A 20,389-nucleotide genomic window follows, 5' to 3' on the forward strand; every position below is an offset into this window, starting at 1 on the left:
CCACACTTTTAGCTTTATTTCCAGCCTTGATGCTGTTCTTTTCACAGGGAATGCGTTGTCCCATTAACTTTTGTTCCTCCTGTTTTCCGTTAGGCCTGCAAAACCTTTTCTTCCTCGTGGTTAGTGATTTCTGCTGAAGTGCTGCAGGAGGTTCCCCAACATGACTCAGCCAGCCGCTTGCGGGCCCGCTGCCAGCCTTGCTGCCAGCTCCTCTCCTCCTCGGGGAGTTTCCCAGGACTGAGCTTTGATGGCTAGGACATACAGGCTCCCTGGTGCAACATCTTCCCCTTTCTCTAACCTACTCCTTTCTGCGTACCGTCTTTTTCTCATTGCATAACCTCGCTGTTTTTATTGTTCTTAATAATATTAATAAAAATAAGAGCTAGCATTTGTGTGCCGGGCACTATTGTAAGCACTCTTGTGTGGATAATCTCATTTAATGTAGCCCTTGTTTAATTTAATGGTCCCTCATCTCATTTAATGCGATGTAAGGATAATTCGGCTTTGCAAGGTAGGCGGTATTGCTGTCCCATTTTACAGGTGAGAAGACAGAGCACAAAGAAGTTCAGTTACCTGGGTCACTTAGTTCTTCAGTTCCAGAGCTGGGATTCATTAACGAGACTGTTAAATGCTTCCTCAGGTCTCTGAAGATTGTATGGCAACTTACTGCAGTTTCTCAGCCCCCAGTTTAAAGAGTTCAAAAGTGCGTACAAATGTCACTGTGAAGCTGAGAGTTCAGGAGACCTACTTGGATTGTGGAAGCTTGCAGTATCTTGAGGACCCCAGATTTACAGGATATCGAGTTGACCCCGAGGTGGACACAGAACTGGAAGTAAAAATTCTGGTATGTTCTTCATGTTTCCTGTGTGCTGTGCCCCCCTCAAATGTAAAGGTGCAGTTTTGTTTGTGAATTTCCACAGGCACCCTGATTTCTTCATCTTCACTTTGTTCACAGAAAGAAAATGATAACTTCAACATTTCTGAGAAAGACATTGAAATTACACTCTTCCATGGGGAAAATAAGCAATTAAATTGCAGCTTTGAGAATATTACTAGAAATCAAGATCTCACCACCATCCTCTGCAAGATTAAAGGCATCAGAACTGCAAACAGCATCGCCTCCTCTTCCAAGAAAGTTCACGTGCGTCACCTGACCTTCCTCTGTGTCAGTTTTACATTACTAGGCAGCAGCCGGGGTGGGGGGGCGTTCTTAGGCTAAGCCAGAAACCAGAATGAAATTTTTCTTGGATCTTTAGATCCTCACTTTAAACAGAAGATGAATAAAACTGGTATGGCTGGCGAGCCCAAGCATAATTTCTCTGAAGTAGCTGCCAGAATCCATCCTTGTGCCTACTTAAATGTCAGAGCCGTGAACACATCATTGTGTATATGGCTAATCAGTCTTGATGGCTTTTGTTCCAGCCATACGTTGAGACTGTAGCATCTGCAAACAGAATCTCTAGGCCCATTGACAAATGAGCTGTCATTCTTTTCCCAGATGCAGAGATGACATGTCTTAGCAGAATCCCAAAATGGAAGCTCTTTAGCACACTCAGAGGAGCATTTGAGTCTAGGGAGACCAGATCATCTGTGGGTGGTGGGCTGCTTCCTCCACCATGAAGTCATACTCACTGAGATTAATCTTTTCCCAGATATCTTTGAGGGTCCTATCACTGGTACATTTATGTCCTCCAATAAAGATAGGGGGCCACGGGGAAGGGAAACATATTAGAAGTCTCCCTTTATAGTGTTCTTGCCATATGAGGGTCTACACAGGCCCTAACAGAAAAAGCAATGCTTTATGGTCCATAGTCATAAATAATTGGATAAGGGACCAGAAAAAAGAACAACAGACCGGAAGGCAAAACAAAGCCGTGTTCATGTCCCGGCTGCATAGGTTGATAGCTGTGCGGCTGCATAGGTTGATAGCTGGGTGGCCTGAAATGAGTCACTTAGCTTCACTGAGTCTCCTTTTATCTTCTGTTGTGTGGTGAAGATGGGAATAATAATGATCAAATCAGTAACAACTACTAAATTCACGAGGGCTCCCCACGTCCAGTGAGTTGAGAAGAACAAATGCTATGTTCTCCCTTATTCATAAAGTAGCTCCTGAGTGCCTCCACTGGGTTGGGAGGGGGGGGGACAACAGAGAAGGAAACAGACAAAAAACACTCTCCTTCATGGAGGCGACCTAAACAGATACCTGGCAGAGAAAAACTAAAACTGTGTTAGGTGGTGGTAACTGTTATGGAGAAAAACGAAGCAGGGAGGGGCGTAGGGACCGTCAGTTTTATGATGGTGGAAAGAAAAGGTCTCCCTTTAAAGATGGCAGTACTTGAGTAAAGAACTCAAGGAGCAGAGGAATGAGCCAGCCATGGGCTGTCTGGGCTAGAGTGTGCTGGATGAAGGGAACCGGAGGTTGCCGAGGTCCTGAGTCAGGGGGCTGCCTGCTGCGTCTGGGCAACAAGGAGGCCGGTGAGGCTGGAGTGGAGGGAGCAAAGGGGAATATTCTGAGGGAGCGGGAGAGTTAATGGTGGGAACCAGGAGAGCCGACAGATCTTTGGGCCCTCATGGCCTATCTTGAGGAGCTAAAGAGTTTTGAGCAGGAGTGCCGTGAGCTGATTTACTTCAGTGATACGGTACATTTACTCTTCAGGATGATGCTACAGTTTAAAAATGAGGACAGTGAGGAACTATCTCAAGTAACTATCTCAAGCCCCTATAGCTGCTAAGGAGGGCAGGTGGCAAAGCTGGGATTTAGGACCTGGGCCCTCTTTCTGGGTCCAGATTCTGGGCTCTGGCCACTTCGCTCAAATGCCTCCATAGGTGCAGCTGTGGCTCCCAGGATGGAAATGTGCCTTAGTACTTGTCTGTATATAGATGCAAAAACAAGGCTTGATATATACTTTTACCCTTTACAAGCTTTATAGAATTTTTATAAGCAAAAACTAAAATTGGTAAAGGCCCTCAAGGATCACCTAGGTGGAGTTGCCAAGAAAGAGAAAGATGTAGACGAGGTAAGTCATTTGCCTCCTTGGTCAGCAGCTAAGGGGCTTCTTACCCTCAAGTTCCACTTCTTTAAACCCCCAGGGCACAAAGGACCAAGATTTAAAAATCTCTAGGTCTAGTCTAGCACACCTCAATGACATCTGGAAACCAAGGCACAGTGAATGTTCTTCATTGGACCAAGGTCACATAAGCTAATCTGTTCCAGAGATGGGACTTGAACTCAGATATCCTGCCTACCTTGCCATCTCTTTGTTTCTTGGGGAAACCCCTTGGGAGAGGGAAATTGCGTAAAGAGACAGGGTCCCCGACTGGACCGGGTCTGATGGTGCTCTCTGCCCCGCTAGGTCAAACTGGGCAACCTGGAGCTCTATGTTGAGCAGGAATCAGTCGCTTCCCCTTGGTATTTTCTGATTGGGCTTCCCGTCTTGCTCGTGATTGTCATTTTTGGTAAGTACCCTGTTTAATTTTTCACAAAACTTATTCCCTAGGGCCTCTCTTCAGGAGGCGGACTTCCAGCTTTCAGGGGCTGTTTGCTTCAATTAATTATTAATGGATGAAAACCCAAATCAAAACTTGGGACAGGAATGATAGGTACATGCTGAGGGCTCTCTAAATGTTTTTGATTTTTTTTTTAAGAATGCTTTAGGAACAAAAGGCTGGACTATGAAGATGGTATTTTAGTGTTTGAGAAGTATAATCCACCTTGCTTCCCAGATCCTTTGAATTGTAATGACAAATGTTCCAATTACATGATTCCCTCAGAATTCTGGGATTTTGGACTCCCAGGACTTGGCCATCTCACCCTGCCATCCCACCCCTGCCACCTACCCCAGCCCTGTGCTTCCTGGCAGAACTGTATTTTAGAAGTGTGATCGGTACTATGAATTCAAATGTTCCAGCCCTGGCTGGTGTAGCTCAGTGGATTGAGCGCAGGCCTGCAAACCAAAGGGTTGCCGTTTCGATTCCCAGTCAGGGCACATGCTCGGGTTGCAGGCCAGGTCTCCAGTAGGGGGCACATGAGAGGCAGCCACACATTGATGTTTCTCTCTCCTTCTCTTCCCCTCTCTCTGAAAATGAATAAATAAAATCTTTAAAAAAAACCACAAAAAAATGTTCCAGGGCTCATTCAAGCATGGCGACCCCATGGTGGTTGCTCACTGAGTCCGGCTAACTAATGTGTCTTATTTGACCACACAGCATTTTTAAAAACTTTGGTGTAGTTCACAATATTTTAAAACTAGGTTAAAAATCTCTTGTAAATTTGGAAGATCTGCATCATTGGATCCCAATTCTCCCACAGCATCAGTTTGCTGGAGCTGAGTAGCAGCTACCACTTGAGAGAGGGCTTATATGTTCAGCGTGTTTTTGCCACAATCTCCACTGCTCTCTATTGCTCTGCTCAGGTCACTTAACTCATCTCCGTACTTGGTTCATCTACGTAGCCATTTGGTTTGTGACTTATAGTTCTGAGTTGCTTTTCATTTTTAGTTGTTTCCTCTTGTCTTCTTTGAAAAAAGAGCTCTTTTCCACAACTAACATAGCATTTCATATTTTTCAACTTAACCCAGGCATTGCCTTTCTAAGGTTTTCTGTTAATAGTTGCTAACATCTCCTTCTAGGTCCTCGCTCCCTCACACATCCCCTCATCCATCTCCATACCCATTTATTTACCTTGTGTTTATTGAGTATCTGTAATGCTGCTAATAACTGCCAGTCTCTGGCGCTGGGAAAGATGAGTTAAGCCCGGTTCTCTGCCTTGGGTGGTCCTCAGTCCAGTGAGGGCAAGATTTATGTGTGTGATTAACTGGTCTAATGGAGTGAACTCATTTTACTGAGACCCTGTTTTGCCCTGTTGATGATCATTTCGGGTATTTTTTTATGCTCTCCCCAAGTTGTCTACCCCTATTATGTATCTGAAATCCAGAATTGGGCTTGGTTTTTAATCCAGTCTTTTGTCTGGCACAGCCTGTGAGTAAGAAGATTCCTCAGAAATTCCAAATTCTGGGCTCCACTCTTAGAATCGGCTGCCCGCTGATTCTAAATTCACGTCCACTCTGTGGCTTACTAGGCACCTGTGATCTTGCTCTTCCCCACCCTTCACTTGGTTTGTAGAGATTGTTTGTGCTCCTTAAGGTAAAGTGGGTTTAATTTAACACGTTGCTCCTGGCTCATCGGCATCTGCAAAGCCCTTTAAAGTTCTCATCCCCTCCATGCTGTGACTTCAGGCAGGCCTGTTGTCAGCAGCTGGAGCGAGTACACCTTTCAGTGGTCAGTCACATTGCGAGTGAAAACACCCTCCACACCTGGCCTAGGCCTGCCGCCTAAGAACCACCCGCTCTGTGACTTCCCCCAGAGCTTTCAGCCACCAAAAACCCACTGCTTAGTGGCTGTGACCCGCCAGCTCCCTTCACGTGCAGGGGGCCAGGGTCGCCCTACAAGCAGGCTCAGGAACGTCAGTGCCAAGTAATGCTCCTGGGAGCAGGGGTTCTGTGACCAAGTAAATTTGGGAAAGACTGCATGCCCCATCCTTCCTGGAAGAGGTGCAATGCATATTATGGTTAAAACCATTGACTTTACAAAATGGTCCAGTAAAAAACTGTATTTAATTTTGTTTCCTCCAATATGACTCCCATCTACTGGTAGCAGGGTCCTTTATCATGAAATTTCCAGTAAAAGAAGAAGAACTTTCTAGAATAAAATAATGATAATTGACAATTGTTGAGTTTTTAAAAAAATATGGTCTCAATATTTAAAATATTAAGTTATTATCTGTGAGTTACTTCTTTTAATCCTCTCAATATCACAGTGAGGTAGGCCCTTTGGCAGATCAGGCAGCCAGGCACAGAGAGATGCTAAGGAACTTACCTGATATCACACAGCTGGTAAATGGCAGAGCAGGGAATGAAGCCCAGCCCTGAGCCTGGCCGATTCACTGCCTGTATGGTATCGGTAGAAGCAAGATGAAGTGGAGAGAGAAGCTGTAGTCAGGTACAGTGCCTCACTGTGGACCGCTCATCACATCAGCTCACTCGACCTCTGCGAGTTTGACTTATGTAGCCAGCTGGACCTGTGGTGTCTTTCTGCATTTGCAACTCAACTTTATTTCTTCAGCAATGTTCAGAAACATTAAAAAAAAAACTTGGAACGATATAAGTGCCCAGCGGCTGTAGGGAAACTTGGCTGATTCCATTACTTTTCAGCCAACTGGGACCTTTGGTTACAAGTGAAGGTTATTTGATTTAGTTTTCAATTTTAAGATGAGTGGGGGTTTTTTTTGTTTTGTTTTTCGGTTGCATTTTCTGTTGCGCTTCAGAGGGACCAGTCACAGGGGATTTTCCTTTTTATAAATTCCACCTCTTAAATGCTATTTATTCTCTCTCAGTCTCTCTTTTTTTAAAAAGTGCTATAAAAGTGGCTTTTCATTTTTCTTTTTATTTTTTAAGTTAACCTGTCAATCTGACGCTGGCTTCTCTGTCTCCTCAGTGGCTGTGGGGGTGACCAGACACAAATCCAAGGAGCTCAGTCGCAAGCAGAGCCAACAGCTGGAGCTCCTGGAGAGCGAGCTCCGGAAAGAGATCCGTGATGGTAGGCTCCAAAATTTTATTTATAGAAAAACAAGTCTTTTTCATAGTCATTTTTTTTTTTACTCTTAAGTGGAGATGGCCTCAGTAATGAGAAGTGTTTGTATAACAGAAGGCAACCGAACAGCAGGGTCTGGGCCTGACTTTGTCTGTTATTTCAGCTCTTCTCTGCAGCCAACCAAGTAATTATCTATTGTTTCTTCTCTAATAAAAACCAAGGTCATACTTTGTGTTAGACAAAACAGCAGAAGATTTTATCCATTTTTTTGTTGAGTTAAAATATTGCTCTTGGGATTCTGTTTTGCAGGCTTTGCCGAGCTGCAGATGGATAAATTGGATGTGGTTGATAGTTTTGGAACTGTTCCCTTCCTTGACTACAAACATTTTGCTCTGAGAACTTTCTTCCCCGAGGTAAAAGAGCATTGATCATGTTCTTGAGGTTGAGTCTTGAATAATAATGAAGGTGCTTGTTGCTATTGTTGAAACGGGTGTTTGCTTCCAAGGCAGCTGTAGATGATGTGCTTGGTGTAAAACACGGCTCTCGTTTGAGCAGAGCAGGCAGAGGGACAGTTATTAATTGGGTCGATGGGATAGAAAGCAGTGGTGGGTCACCGGCAGTTACTCTGTGTCCAGTAACAAAAGCCTCAGAGGGACAGAAGTTCAGAGTGATGATTTTCACTTTATTTCGCTACTGGTTTAGAGCTGAATTTGTAGCTGAGAAGCCAGCTAGTTTATTTAAAAATCAATAAATTGTGGGCTGGCCAATTTGTTGTGTTTATCTGCATGAGTTCCATTGCAGCTACTAGATTATTCACTATTACTTCTCAATTGGAATTGAAAAGTACTACTGGCTGAGGTAGGAAAGTAGGCACATATAGTAGAATTTGAGTTGATAACAGCCATTTTCAGCAATGTAGAGTTTTTATGATTCTCTCCAGTAGTTATTACTTAGCTAATCAGTTAGTATCCTCCTCATTTAGTAGAAACAGCTGCATGAGATGATGGATGGTTCTAGGACTCCGAGGAGTGATCTACTCCACGCTTTCGGGTTTCAGTCTCACTTCTGTTCTAACACCTCCATTTTCTCACCCAGTCACTCAGCCTTCTTCACTGACCCTCCCACGCCTTTGGCGAGGTAATGCTCATTCTCCTGTCATCCCCAGTGCATCCCAACGCCCCAGCCTCAGCAGACTGCCTTTTTTGTCTAGAACTGGTGACCACAGGAAACGCCCAACCTCTGGAACACATAACCAACCATTCGTTGTCGTGATTAAACCGAGACTTCTGAGCAAAGCCAGAAGTCTCTCCAGGCCGAAAGATAGCATATATCACCTTATCGGAAGCTTCTCAGTTACATTTGGCCAGAAACCCAGAGTTCAGAAACCCAGACACACGCAGCAAGCAATTTCTACTTTCTCTGTAATTCTGGAAGTGGGCACCATGATATGTGATGTTGTGTCTGGAGGTTGGGATACTGCCATAAAACACCTGCCATATTTTTTGTCCAATCCATACTGTTATAAATCAAGAAGACTGTAAATAAGACTTCAGTTTTTTGCACTTGGAAAGTATTTTTTAAAAAAACATATCCTCCAAGAGTACCAGGCTCCCAGACATGCCATTTGCCACCTCATCCATTTCTTCAGAACACCGTGCAGGGAAGGGAGCTCAATTCCCTGACTCAGGATGACAGCGCAGAGCCTCAGCAAAGGGTGCATCACGGGCCCTGCTTCCCAGCTCTCTGAGCTCTCCATTAAGACTCTAATAGCAATAAGATAACCATGTTGATGGAGATTTCCACCATCAACATGAGTACTGTGTGGGCTTTTACAGTTAATGATCGCTCTTGAGCACCGAAAAGAGTAATCTGTGACCTGAAAAAGAAATTTTCCGATCTTCCAAATTCAGTCATCAAGAGCAAGATAGTGATGAATGCAAAGGAACCCTTGTTGAGAGTGTTAAAAAAAAATCCCAGGAACAATTCTGCATTATCTTAGGATAGTGGTTTTCAACCGGTGTGCTGGGAGAATTTTTAAAATATGCCATACAGGACTCTTTAGTCAGGGACACTGACCTCTTTTCCCTTAGACTGGCAAATAAAGAAATGACAACAGCCAATATAACAATAGCTGTCAGATGTGAATGAATCAAAATTATATCTATTTTTTGTCAGATCAGCAAAAAATATAATGTATTTTTTGGCATGCCACAGAATTTTCGTAATTAGTTTATGTGCGCCATGCGACGAAAAAGTTGAAAACTGCTGTCTTGGGAGAAGAGAGTGAAGGCTGCGAGACGCCCAGCTGGTTTAACTCCAGGTTATGTACGATTTAGAAAGGCCACTGGGAAAGGCATTACAACAGAAGACAGAGAAGTCATCATTATAGGAGAAAACCCAGAAAAAACAAACATACGTTTTTCAGAATCCTATCGAAAGACCTAAGTTGAAACTGAACTTACATAGTTAAGAAAAGCTACAGTGAACAGGGGAATATTTGAGTATTCTATTAGGACTATGCGCTGAAACGCGTGCCAGGCTGCAGAGAAGTCCTTCTGTTAATCAGGCGTTTGTTGAGAGATCGGGACCCCCCACCTCTCGCCTGGAGGCAGAGGGAAATTTTGTGTCGTCAACACCTACCAGACAACAAAATCCGAAGGAAGTTGTATGTTCACAGCGGCCAAGGTGTTACTAGTTCCTGGTTCTCACCTGCTGACTAGGTTTGGCTTTTAAGGCCTTGCTTTTCATTATAACTGACTACTTGGTTTTGTTGAAAATAAGACAAGAAATGAGGGTAAGCAGAGTACCTAACCTCCTAGAAGAAGAAAGGAGGAGTCTTAGAGAATCCAAAGCGGCATTTTCCTATTTAAGGTCAAGAATCAGTCTGTTTGAACTGCCCACCTACTTTAAGTTGGTTCAGCGGAAGAATAGTACAAGTAGAAAATGCAAATCTAGAGTTGGATTTTTCTGCCTATTACTAAGGGAAAGTCTGACCAAAATAGTTGAGGTCTTTTTGCTTGGGCTGACAAATAAAGCCAAAACTCTCTGCAGAAGAAATTTAATAAGATAAGTAGCCCAAAGTTACAATTATTACCAAAAAAAGAAAGAAAGAAAAAACCTGAATATTTGTTAGTTTATCTTTCATTCTGTTGATTCATTTAAAGTGTAACTCAGCATGCTTTTAAATTTTAATCATTTAATTCCATTAAGATTTAGGGTACATTAAAGAAAATTCTAATTTAAAAGCTTGTATCGAGGAGCTGCATAGCACAGCACATTAAAATATTTTTAGAAACAAGCAGGACAACAGTGTTTTGGGCTAATTTGGCAAAAGTGAGTGATAAAAACAATAATAGCTGAAGTTGAGAATTCACTATACATTCATTTATTTAATTTTCACACCACACCCATGAGGTGGGAATCATTGTCCCCACTTTGCAGATGAAAAAAGGCAGGCACAGAGGGTTGCGTAACCTGCCAACAGTGATGATGTGGAACCGGTGTGTGATGAAACCAGGCCTGGAAGCCAGTTAGTTTGGCTCCAGATTCTAGCTTTTAACCAACCCACTCCACTCCTTCGCTAACATTGTATGTGGGGACAGTAGATACTAGGCTAGGACTTGTAAAAACTTACCAGCACAATTCCTCATTCATGCCTAGCTGTTAAAGAGCTTGAGGAGTGGTTTGCATATTTGCATAATCTCTAACCACCACCTCTTTGAGTCAGTTCTTTCGGAAGTGTGAGATGCCTTCATCTACCAAAAATGGGACTGATGCCATGATAATTATTCTTCTTAGAGGCTTTCAGAATGCATTGGTGTTTCTTGAGAGCTGAATAATTATTTGTTATATATTAGAGAATATGCCCATGGGCTCTTCAGATTAGTAAATAGTGTCTCTACTTTATTAAAAACGAACTTTGGTATTGTAACAAAAAACACTATTCATTTCCTTTGGATGTTATGAATAATAAAAGTGTCTCCTTCCTCTCAGTCAGGTGGCTTCACACACATCTTCACCGAAGATATGCATGTAAGTCTATAAGTTTTCATTTTTAGCCCATGACTGCCTTTCATAGTGTTATCATCATTATCATCATCATCTCCATTATTACTCTGAATTTTTATTGTGGGTTTTTTGGGATCATGAATTCAATATTAAATAATTCATTGTCTTGGAAAACCCATTGTGGATCTACTTTCTAACTTTAAGTTACTATATTATATTATATTATATTATATTATATTATATTATATTATATGCCTTATTTTCCAGAACAGAGATGCCAGCGATAAGAACGAGAGTCTCACAGCTTTGGACACCCTAATTTGTAACAAAAGTTTCCTTGTTACAGTCATCCACACCCTGGAAAAGCAGAAGAACTTTTCAGTGAAGGACAGGTATTAGTCAATTTATTTATATTTTGAAAGTCATTAAGTAGAGGAAATAAAACCTAAATTCCTTATTATTTTATTTCCAGACCACAACTTGAACTTGGCATCTTGAGAATGGGCTGCTTGGTTGGGTGGTCATGCAGCTGCCTGTCTGCATTTCACACACCACCCAACAAAAATCCCTGTTTTAAAGATGCACATATACAACTTCCCCTCCCTCAAAAAAACCCTGAAAAACCCCAACACCAAGAAAAAACATGAGTCCTAAATAAAAAAAGCAGAAGTACTATTTTTTATTTTTAAAAACACCTTGAAAATTCAGGAAAGACATTCACTTCTTTTTATCACTCTAGTTTAAAGTTCAAGTGCTGAAAACAAATAAAATACCCTAAAGTTGACATTGGTGTGTAGCTTTTATGGATGGAGAATGAAGGTGGTTAAACCTAGATATTAACAAAAAAAAAAGTGCCCCTGCACTGCCCCCCATTGCCTCTCAAGCTCCCATGTGTCAAGCCAAGTCACAGCTGATGGCTAACTTCATTAGCTAAGGCTCTGTTTTTTTTTCCTTTTCTGTGTATGCTTTCTGTCATCTGTCTTCTTTTTTCACTTTCATTGGGGTCTGACAGCACTGTATGAGTTCAGTGTGTACTGCATGATGACTTGACATAAACATATTGCAAAATGCTTACCCCAATAAGTTTAGTTAACACCAAAATCTCATACAACTACAAAGAAATGCCTTTTTCCCTTGTATGAGAACTCCTAGGACTAACCTCTTATCAGTCTCCCACTGCACCACACGGCAGCGTCACCTCTGGTCGTCATGTCGTGTCACATCCCCAGTACTTACTTATCTTATCACTGGGAGTCAGTACCTTTCGACCCCTGCATTCAATTCTCCTTCCCACCATCCTTCCCCTGCCTCTAGTCACCACAAATAATCCGATCTCTTTTCCTAAAAGTGAGATCGTGTCTATTTATTTCACTTAGCATAATGTACTCAGGGTCTGCTCATGTGGTTGCAAATGGCATGATTTCATTCTCATTCATGGCTGAATGGTATTTCATCTTACATGTATATAAATATATGTGACACGTCTTCTTTATCCATCCATCCATGATGGGCTCTTACGGGCTGTTTCCATGTCCTGGCTCTTGTGACCAAGGCTCTATTTTTAAACAGGTGTCTGTTTGCCTCCTTCTTAACCATCGCACTGCAAACCAAGCTGGTCTATCTGACCAGCATCCTGGAGGTGCTGACCAGGGACTTGATGGAGCAGTCCAGTAACATGCAGCCTAAACTCATGCTAAGACGCACTGAGTCCGTGGTTGAAAAACTCCTTACAAACTGGATGTCTGTCTGCCTTTCCGGTTTTCTGCGGGTAAGTGTCGCACCAACCACCTATGCACTGACAGTGTCAGAGGTAAGACAACAGGCAGTTATTCTTAGCAGAGGCTGATGTCTTGATGAGTCCTGAGCATTCCATGGCATCGTCATTCACTTGCTCTTAGTCTTGCTCCTTACCAGGAGTGCACAAGGGGAAAATAAACATTGATTTGCTGTAACTGGCCTATGCAAGTGCAGTTCATTCAGAATTTCCTCAAAATCTTGTTTTGTAAGAACAATGAACATGAGATCTATCCTCTTAACAGATTTCTAAGTGTTGTTATCTATAAGCATGATGTTGTACAATAGATTTCTAGAACTTCTTTACCTTCCATAAGTGAAATATTGTAGCCATAGACTTTGGAGCCCACCTCACTTCATTGATTAACAACCAGAGCCCCACTGGCCCATTTAAGAAAGTGTACTGAGTGGAGGGAATATTTCAAATACTTAAAAGAACACACTACTCTCAGGGACCTCGAAGCATCCGGGAAACACCCATTTCCCTACCAATGTGCTGTAAGGTAATTACACTCAATTCTAACCAGTCGTTCCATATTAAAGCAAGTCCCCAAAGAGCCATCTGCCCCTTGAGTTCATTTTGTTGGAGTTACTGTAAGATCCTGGCTATAGTCTAATTGAATCTTAAAATATTTTCAAATGTAAACTTTCTGCAGAGTCCAGTGATTTGGAGAGTGGGGGGCTGGAGCCCACCACTTGGTCTGGAACTGGGACTCCTTCACTTACCAGAGGTCCTGAGCTGTCCAAGTCTGGGGTTTACATAGCCTGTAGAACTGGAAGAAGAAAACTTTAGACCTGTTCTGAGGCACAGATGAGAAAAGGCATGCAACTGTGTAGCACTGAGTAAGCCCTCCATAAATGTTGGCCATTATCGTAATAAAATATTAACAGGAAAAGAAGAGCAAGAGTGTTCTCTTGAACTCAATCTTCCTTTGGTCCTCTGAGGCCCCTGGTGCAGAAGGTTCTTATCCTTCTTTAATTTCACCAGCCATCCAGATTCCAGCAAAACTGCATAATTGTATATTTGTAGCTCGTTTTGAAATCTAATTAAACTTTGAATAAGATATACTGCTATGCCACAGGTTTTAACAGTGCTACTTAAGTTCAGATCCAAAAGCAGCACTTTAAATAGACTGTGCTTAGTTAAATGTTTAATGCAATCTTACAAGTAGATGCACAACATTTTTTTTTGCCAACCCCTTCCTCTCCCAAGGCAGTACCCATTTATTAAGATTAATGAAATCTGCCTTCTCTTCTGTTTACTTGGTATAAATCATCATACGCTTTTGGGAGGTGCTGAGTGGTTTTTTCTGGAGCGAATGTTTTTTGCTTTTCCCCGACCTAGCTTCAACCAAGGCTGCTTCTAAATAGGACCCTTCTAAGCGAGACCCTCATCCAGTTCCCTGGGTCTTAGTCTTGAAAGGCAGGCGGCTTCCCCACCATAATGCCACTGAACCAGAAGCTCTGAGAGTGGGGCCCCATTATTCATATTTTCTAAGCTCCTCCAGATAATCCCACCTGTCTTACATTTGAGAGCACTGGGCTAGTAGAATGAGCAGTAGACTAGGAGTCTCGGTTAGAAGCTGCTCGCTCTAAATTCATCTCAGCCCCAGGTAGCTGTGTGTCTCTGAGTATGGCAGTTTCCATCTGGGCTTCTATCTACCAAATAAGGGGCATGGTCCTTGGTTTAAATTCCTTTCCAGATCTTTCTTCTGGGACTCTTGTGATTCTTACTCTGAGCCCTCAAGGTTTGGTCAGTGCCTTGCTCTTGCTGCTCTTGGGCGTTAAACCTGTGAGGCATTCCAAAAATCTGGTCTCCAGGCCCAAAAGGCCACCACCTTGAGCAGAGGATTGTGGGTGAAGATTTCACAGAGCTGATTGAAGAGCATCTTGAGCACTTGGTGATGAGCAGGCGGTGTGCTCAGTAGGAGGAAGTGGCATTGAGCCAGTGGGCGATACTTTCGTTTTTAGTGGAATCATTCCCTCTGCTGTGAAGGGCCCAAGGGGCCCAAGGGTGTGTGGGGGCTCTGATGGCCCAGTCCCCCTGCTCTACCCCAAGAACGTTTACTGGGCACCACTGGTTCTGAACCTCCAGGTAACTACCCCTGTGAACCTCCCAGGATCTGGGAGTAAATCAACAATGACATTAATGACTGCCATTTATTGACTGTGCCAGACATGATACTAAAAACTTCACTCACCTTTTCTCATTTAAATCCCATGAGGTAAGTGCCTATATGACCAGTTGGCATACTGTGGGAACTAGGGCACACAGAATAGATATGACTTTGCCCAGATACTGCAGCTAGCGTGTGACAGCGCCGGGGATAGAGAGCCACCCCACTTACTGCCTTCCCAGTGAGGCAGGTTCCTTCTTACAGGCTTAAGAGAGGGTTTAAGGATGGAACGAGATCACAGGCGTGGAAAGCCTCCGGCTCAGCCAGGGCCAGAGTCAGGTCTCACAGCAAAAGGACAGTGAGGAGGCCAAGCTTACTCATCACCGGAGGGAAAGGGCAGGGGTGAGGATCAGTGAGTAAACTGAGGCCACTGTGCATGCCCTGCTCTGAAGACACCTAAGCCCTCAGTAGGTATGACTAACCTAGACATTGTGTTCAGTGGTGACAAAGAAACCTCATGGCCCTGTGGTTTCCTAAGCCAGCCACACATCAGGGGCCCCTGGGAAGGCATTAAAATCATAGATGCTCAGGCCTCAGCTCTCGATATTCTGGACCTGTAGGTCTAAAGTAGGTCCTGCGTACCTGAATTTTCAAGGAGAGCCCACAGGGATTCTGGTAACAAGTATGCAGGGTTGTAGCCACCTGTATACACTGCTGTTTACTGGTCTCAGCCTAGCTGACCTCTGAAGGATTCCTCACTTCAGCTGCCCCTCCACTCAGCCCCCAGGAAAGCCCGCTGGCCCCCTGACTCCATCCTGTATGGGCATATCCAGCCCTTCACAAAGGTACTCCCCCATCTCTGATGTGCACTGGAGGAAAAAGAGAAGCAGAAGTTTTAGGTTTGTGGTCAGGACGTTACCCAGAAGGGCAGAGGGATAGAGAAGAGAGCGCCTGAGTTGTGAACCACTAAATAAAGGAAGTTTCTAAAAAGAATTTAAATGTCGGGTACTAGTTCCAAGGCTCGCTCCACCAGGGAAATATTTGAACATTCCACTTCTGTCCTGCACTACCGAGGAGACTCAAGGTTGTATCAGCAGGGGAGAGAGAAGTGATAGAGGGAGCCCACTGGAGTGTAGCGGGGCAGAGGAAGCTCCAGGCCCGGGGAGGGCTCATGTTCTCAGAGTGAGTGTAGAGGAAGGGATGGGGGTCGGGGAGCAGGGATCCACGAGACTTGAAAGGAGTCTCCGTTTACATGTTCAGGGGAAAGCAAGTGTGAGGTCCAGGGACCTTCCTTTCAGAGCCAGATGTAGTGGCTGTAAAGCTTGACTTTGTAAACTGGTGCCTCAAGCCCTAGTCACGTGGCTGGCTTTTCATCCTCATCACCAAGGCAGTTCAACTTCCTGGTTCTGGCCTGGCTCTCCCTCCCCCGTGTAAGCTGTTTAATGTCTGTTGCTCACAGAGGGTTTATCATGTAGCAAAGGCTGCAGCAGAAGCAGAACACAAAAGCTACCCCTTGGGCTGCCCAGACTTCATTGGAGCACAAAATGGCTGCAAGTTTGAGGCATTTCAGTAACAGCGGGGGTGCGGCCCCTGGTCCAGGAGGAAGGGCACACAGCACAAGTGTGGAGAAAGAAGCCATCAGGGTGGCTGTGAGATGTTTGGCATGGGACTGGCTCCATCCAGGGGAAGGAGGGCACGCACATGGTGGCCCCGCCCCAGCAAAGGTGCCCAGGTGAGACTGCGTACTCTCTGTCTGGAAACGGCATGGGACTGGCCAGCCGGGCAGGCGAGATGGCCCAATTGAGTCACTCAAGGCCGCTTTCTGCATGAAAAGCTGTAAACACCAAAAACAGCCTCCTTGGCAAGTCTCTAACACAGCGTTATGTTTATTCTCGTTACCAAGGCTAATTGTGCATTTTTTTAAATGCCATTTATTTTCGGTTTTTCTAAAAAAAAAAAAGTAACTAAATAGGAACAAAGGTTACACCTCTGCATCTACTCAGTATTCTACTGCACGCGCTCCCCGTGGCTGTCGACCCTGTGCGTGTGAGTTTGTGTGTATGTGTGCACACACGCTCCTCCATTTTGCTCACAATCCAAAGTGGAGCAATATGTATTTCCTTGGGAGTTTCCTATTGTTTGAAAAACGCTGCCTCCTGCCTCCTGTCCTACAGCTGTAAACTGCAACTGTAATTCTTTGGAAAGTGCAGCAGATCGTGCAGAAAGCTAACCATTGTTTTGTGTCTTTTACAAGGAGACCGTTGGAGAGCCATTCTATTTGTTGGTGACCACTTTGAACCAGAAAATAAACAAGGGTCCTGTAGATGTAATCACGTGCAAAGCCCTGTACACCCTTAACGAAGACTGGCTGCTGTGGCAGGTCCCGGACTTCAGTACCGTGGTACGTTTGTGCTGGAGCTGTCCCTCCTCGGACTCGGAAATAAGCCTGGCTGCGAGTTAGAGGATGGGGTGGGGGCTGGGGCATCACTTAAAGGGAACTGTTGTCATTCCTACTTGTGGGAGGTCTCACACAGCTCGTCAGTTACAAACAGTAGTTGATAAAATATTAACACATGTTCACATAATAGGTTTTAATTACTTGGATTGGGGGAGAAAGTATTGTAATGATGCCTATGGTACCCATCAATTTCCAAAGGTTTTAATATCAGGATTGCTTATAGCTTTCAGCATCACCAGAGGAAATGCAAAGTACTCCCTATTCAGTACTTATAATTGCAATCAGAATTTCTCAAACGGCTCTGCTCTGGAAGACAATGTGTGAAGATATATTTCAACCAAATTGAGACCGTCTTATTTTAGGAAGATAACACAAGACAAATTCCACTGTGTTCCCCATGCAACATGACGCCCTTACTCTATTTTCATAGATTGCTTACACATGTTTGGTGTCATGCACTTAATGTTCTGTGATCTCATAGTTATTTTTAGAGGAAAGCTGTAAATCACTGCAGGAAGATGCCTGCCTGGCTGCTGCGGGTGGGGCTCGCGCATTTGAGAACTTCCTTTCACCCTTCCCCACCCCACCCACCCCCTTCTCTCCTTACAGGGAGAGGGACCAATTTCTTGCACATACAGGAATTCTAGAAAGCCAGGCATGGCACGTTCCAAAATGACTTAGGAATATTCCGTGCTTTTCTGTTAATGGAGACTTGGGCAAGAGACTGCTGTGTTTTGGTTTGATCTTTAGCTTTATGGAGACTCTGGGTTTCTTCACAATCTCATTAGTGGAGAAGGAGGGAAAATTACAGTGAGGTTCTGGAATTGCTCAGTGAGGGAACTGTCTCCTGTGGCTCTGCCCTGCATGGCGAGTGCTGCAGTGTCATTCTGGAAGAATTCATCCCCTAATTGGACAAGGCACCACATTGCTGTAGACTGTGTTATGGTTATGTTCTCTGGTGGGAGAATAATCCACGGATCAGCTGTTTTGAGTTCTCCGTTGCTTGAAGATACAGCTCACCCTTCACTGCAAAGAGCATCATCTGCAGTAGCCAGCCAGGAGGCGGGAAGCTGAGCAGAAAGTCAGCAGCTCTGTTTTCTGTCTCCACACTGGCTGCACGGGAGAGGCACTGGGTGCAGTGGTTCTCAGACTCTAGTATACATCGGCATTACCTAGTGAGTTAGTAAAGCACCGATTGCTAGGCAACACCCCAGAGTTTCTAAGTCAGTAGATCCGGGATGTGGCCTGAGAGTTCGAATTTATAAAAATCTCCTTGCAGGACCACATGTGGAGAACTATTAGAACAGTGGTTAACAGCCAGGACTTCCAAGCCAGGCAGTTTGAATTCTGCCTCTGCCTCTGCCACTGGCTGGCGGTGTGACATAGGGCAAATTTCAAAGCCTCTCTGTGCCTTAGTCTCCTCATCTGTAAAATGGAGACGATGATCACTGTGCCTGCTTGTCTCATGGGTGGTTGTGAGGATTAAAAAGGTCTATATTTTGTAAAGCACTGAGAACATTGCCCTGCACATGAGTGCGGTTTAAAGCTCGATTAAATTTAATTCACATCTCTTCGGGCATTGGTGAGAAATGCATATCCAGACAGATTAATGCCTGGGTCCTTCCTTGGGTCTGTCTGATTCAATCAAGGAAGAGCCCCTTGGTACCTTAGAGAACAAAAGGTAGACTTTGCATCTGGGCCTGTTGTCTCCACTTTCACTGATCCCGAGTTCATCTTCAAACCCAGGGCCTTGGTCCAAGATGTTTATGCATTTACTTTTAGACATTTTAGGAGCCCCACAGATTCCCAAAGGCAGGTACTTGCTGGTGACGATAGGTCAGGAATCCAGCAGTAATTTACTTTCATGGGACATGAACCTCAACAGGAAGGAGAGGAAAGAAGACGGGGTTGGGAGTGGGGAGGTGTGAAGGGCCCGAAGCAGCCTTGCAGGTCTGCGTCCCCTTTGATACTCTGCATCGGAACACTTGTCCCCTCTTTCATTTTGAAACATCATTTTACAGTCAGTTAAGACCGTGTGTTTCTGATTTGTTAACACTGAGCTCACCATCAAAGTGTTTCCTGATGTTGAGGAAATTCATGTCGACTCTTGGGTTCTTTTTTCCTTTATGGCCCTTGGGAGAAAGACTAAATGGAAAATTATGATTTTAGATAGCCACATAAGTCCTCCTTTTCAAATGTGGATTTGCCATCAGCTGACTAACGTTGAAGTGGAAGAGGGACGGGCCCTTTCTTTCCAGGGGCCGTGTCTTTGACAGTGAATTTTAATGCTTCTATGGGATCTGTCCCAGCCTCTGTTTCGTGGTGGGTGACGACACCAGGAGCTTGGGGAAGGCGCGTGGTCCGGGCTACACTTGTGTGACAAAATGTTAGCAGAAGGTCAAGATAAAAAATTCAAAGTTTTTCATTTCCTTTCAGGCAAGTTCCGTCGGCCTTAACCACCACACCTCTTCTCCCTCCTCCTACTCTTCCTTGAATTCCCCCTCCCTGGCACGTGCACTCACTGGGTTGTAGTTTTGATTTTCCAAACTTGCCTGAGGTGGTATAAGTCATTGAAAACCAAGGTATGGTGAGCAAACCGGAGTGCGAGAGACTGTGTAATTCTGTCAAGGAAGAAAAGCCAAAGAAGCAGTAAGAGCAGCGCCCCGGCAGCGTGCCCTGCCGGAGACACTTTTTTTAGAAAGAGGCCCCCACACGCCTGTTGGCTAAATGCACGGAAACACGGCACCTCATATCGCAACCTAAAAAGCAGGCTTCACACCTCTCAGTTTAGGATGTGTCCCCCTGAGGTGTGGGGTGTTTTGGAGCACACAAAGACGCCCTGCCAATTTCTTGTACATGAAATTGTTATACTAGCAAACGGGCTCCGGGAAAGTCATTCTTCACTCCCTGCCTCCTGGGAGGAGAATTCCTCTGCCTCTCCTCAAATTTAGGAGAGGTCCCAGAGTCGCGCTTAGTCTAGTCTGGTACCATCGGAGACCTTCCCTCCGTAAGGAGGCGCTGCAGGCTGGCGTGCAGCGGACCTGACAGATCGTCCCGCCAGTCCCGGCCTCGCGGGGCGGGTGACAGTAGGCCCGTAACCCCGGACTCTACCATCCGGGGATTCCAATTTGACAGCTAGAAGAGGAATAAACCCTATTCCTCTACGGGTTTTCCTTCTCTGTAAAATTTTAGGTATGTTTGCTTTTGTTGCTGGAGAAATTGGGGCCCTGAGCGTGGTCTGTGTCGAGAGAATGACTTCAGAGCGGATGCCCGCAACTTCGGAGGAGCCAGCGAAGACCTGAGGATTTCAGTTCCAGCAAAGTGCACCACAGGGGAGAGAGGACATTTACTTCACTTTCAGAAAGAGATGAGAAAACGCAGGAACTCATAGCAAGTGTGCTGAACTAGCGAGAGGAGGCTGACT

The 20,389-nt window shown here is 44.6% G+C and overlaps 1 protein-coding gene across 1 annotated transcript in view; it reads left to right on the top strand.

Moving 5' to 3' along the window:
- Positions 1-20,389, top strand: part of PLXNC1 (plexin C1) — a 150,353-nt gene that overhangs the window by 96,969 nt on the left and 32,995 nt on the right. The window contains exons 13-21 of the mRNA XM_037141912.2: positions 641-844; positions 956-1,141; positions 3,354-3,456; positions 6,493-6,594; positions 6,898-7,001; positions 10,582-10,620; positions 10,864-10,988; positions 12,166-12,364; positions 16,762-16,908. Coding sequence (XP_036997807.2) covers positions 641-844; positions 956-1,141; positions 3,354-3,456; positions 6,493-6,594; positions 6,898-7,001; positions 10,582-10,620; positions 10,864-10,988; positions 12,166-12,364; positions 16,762-16,908 — 1,209 coding nt within the window. The remainder of the gene's footprint in view (positions 1-640; positions 845-955; positions 1,142-3,353; positions 3,457-6,492; positions 6,595-6,897; positions 7,002-10,581; positions 10,621-10,863; positions 10,989-12,165; positions 12,365-16,761; positions 16,909-20,389) is intronic.

Source organism: Artibeus jamaicensis, unplaced genomic scaffold, assembly GCF_021234435.1.
Source record: "Artibeus jamaicensis isolate MK-2021 breed Jamaican fruit bat unplaced genomic scaffold, CSHL_Jam_final contig_1028, whole genome shotgun sequence".
NCBI lineage: Eukaryota > Metazoa > Chordata > Mammalia > Chiroptera > Phyllostomidae > Artibeus > Artibeus jamaicensis.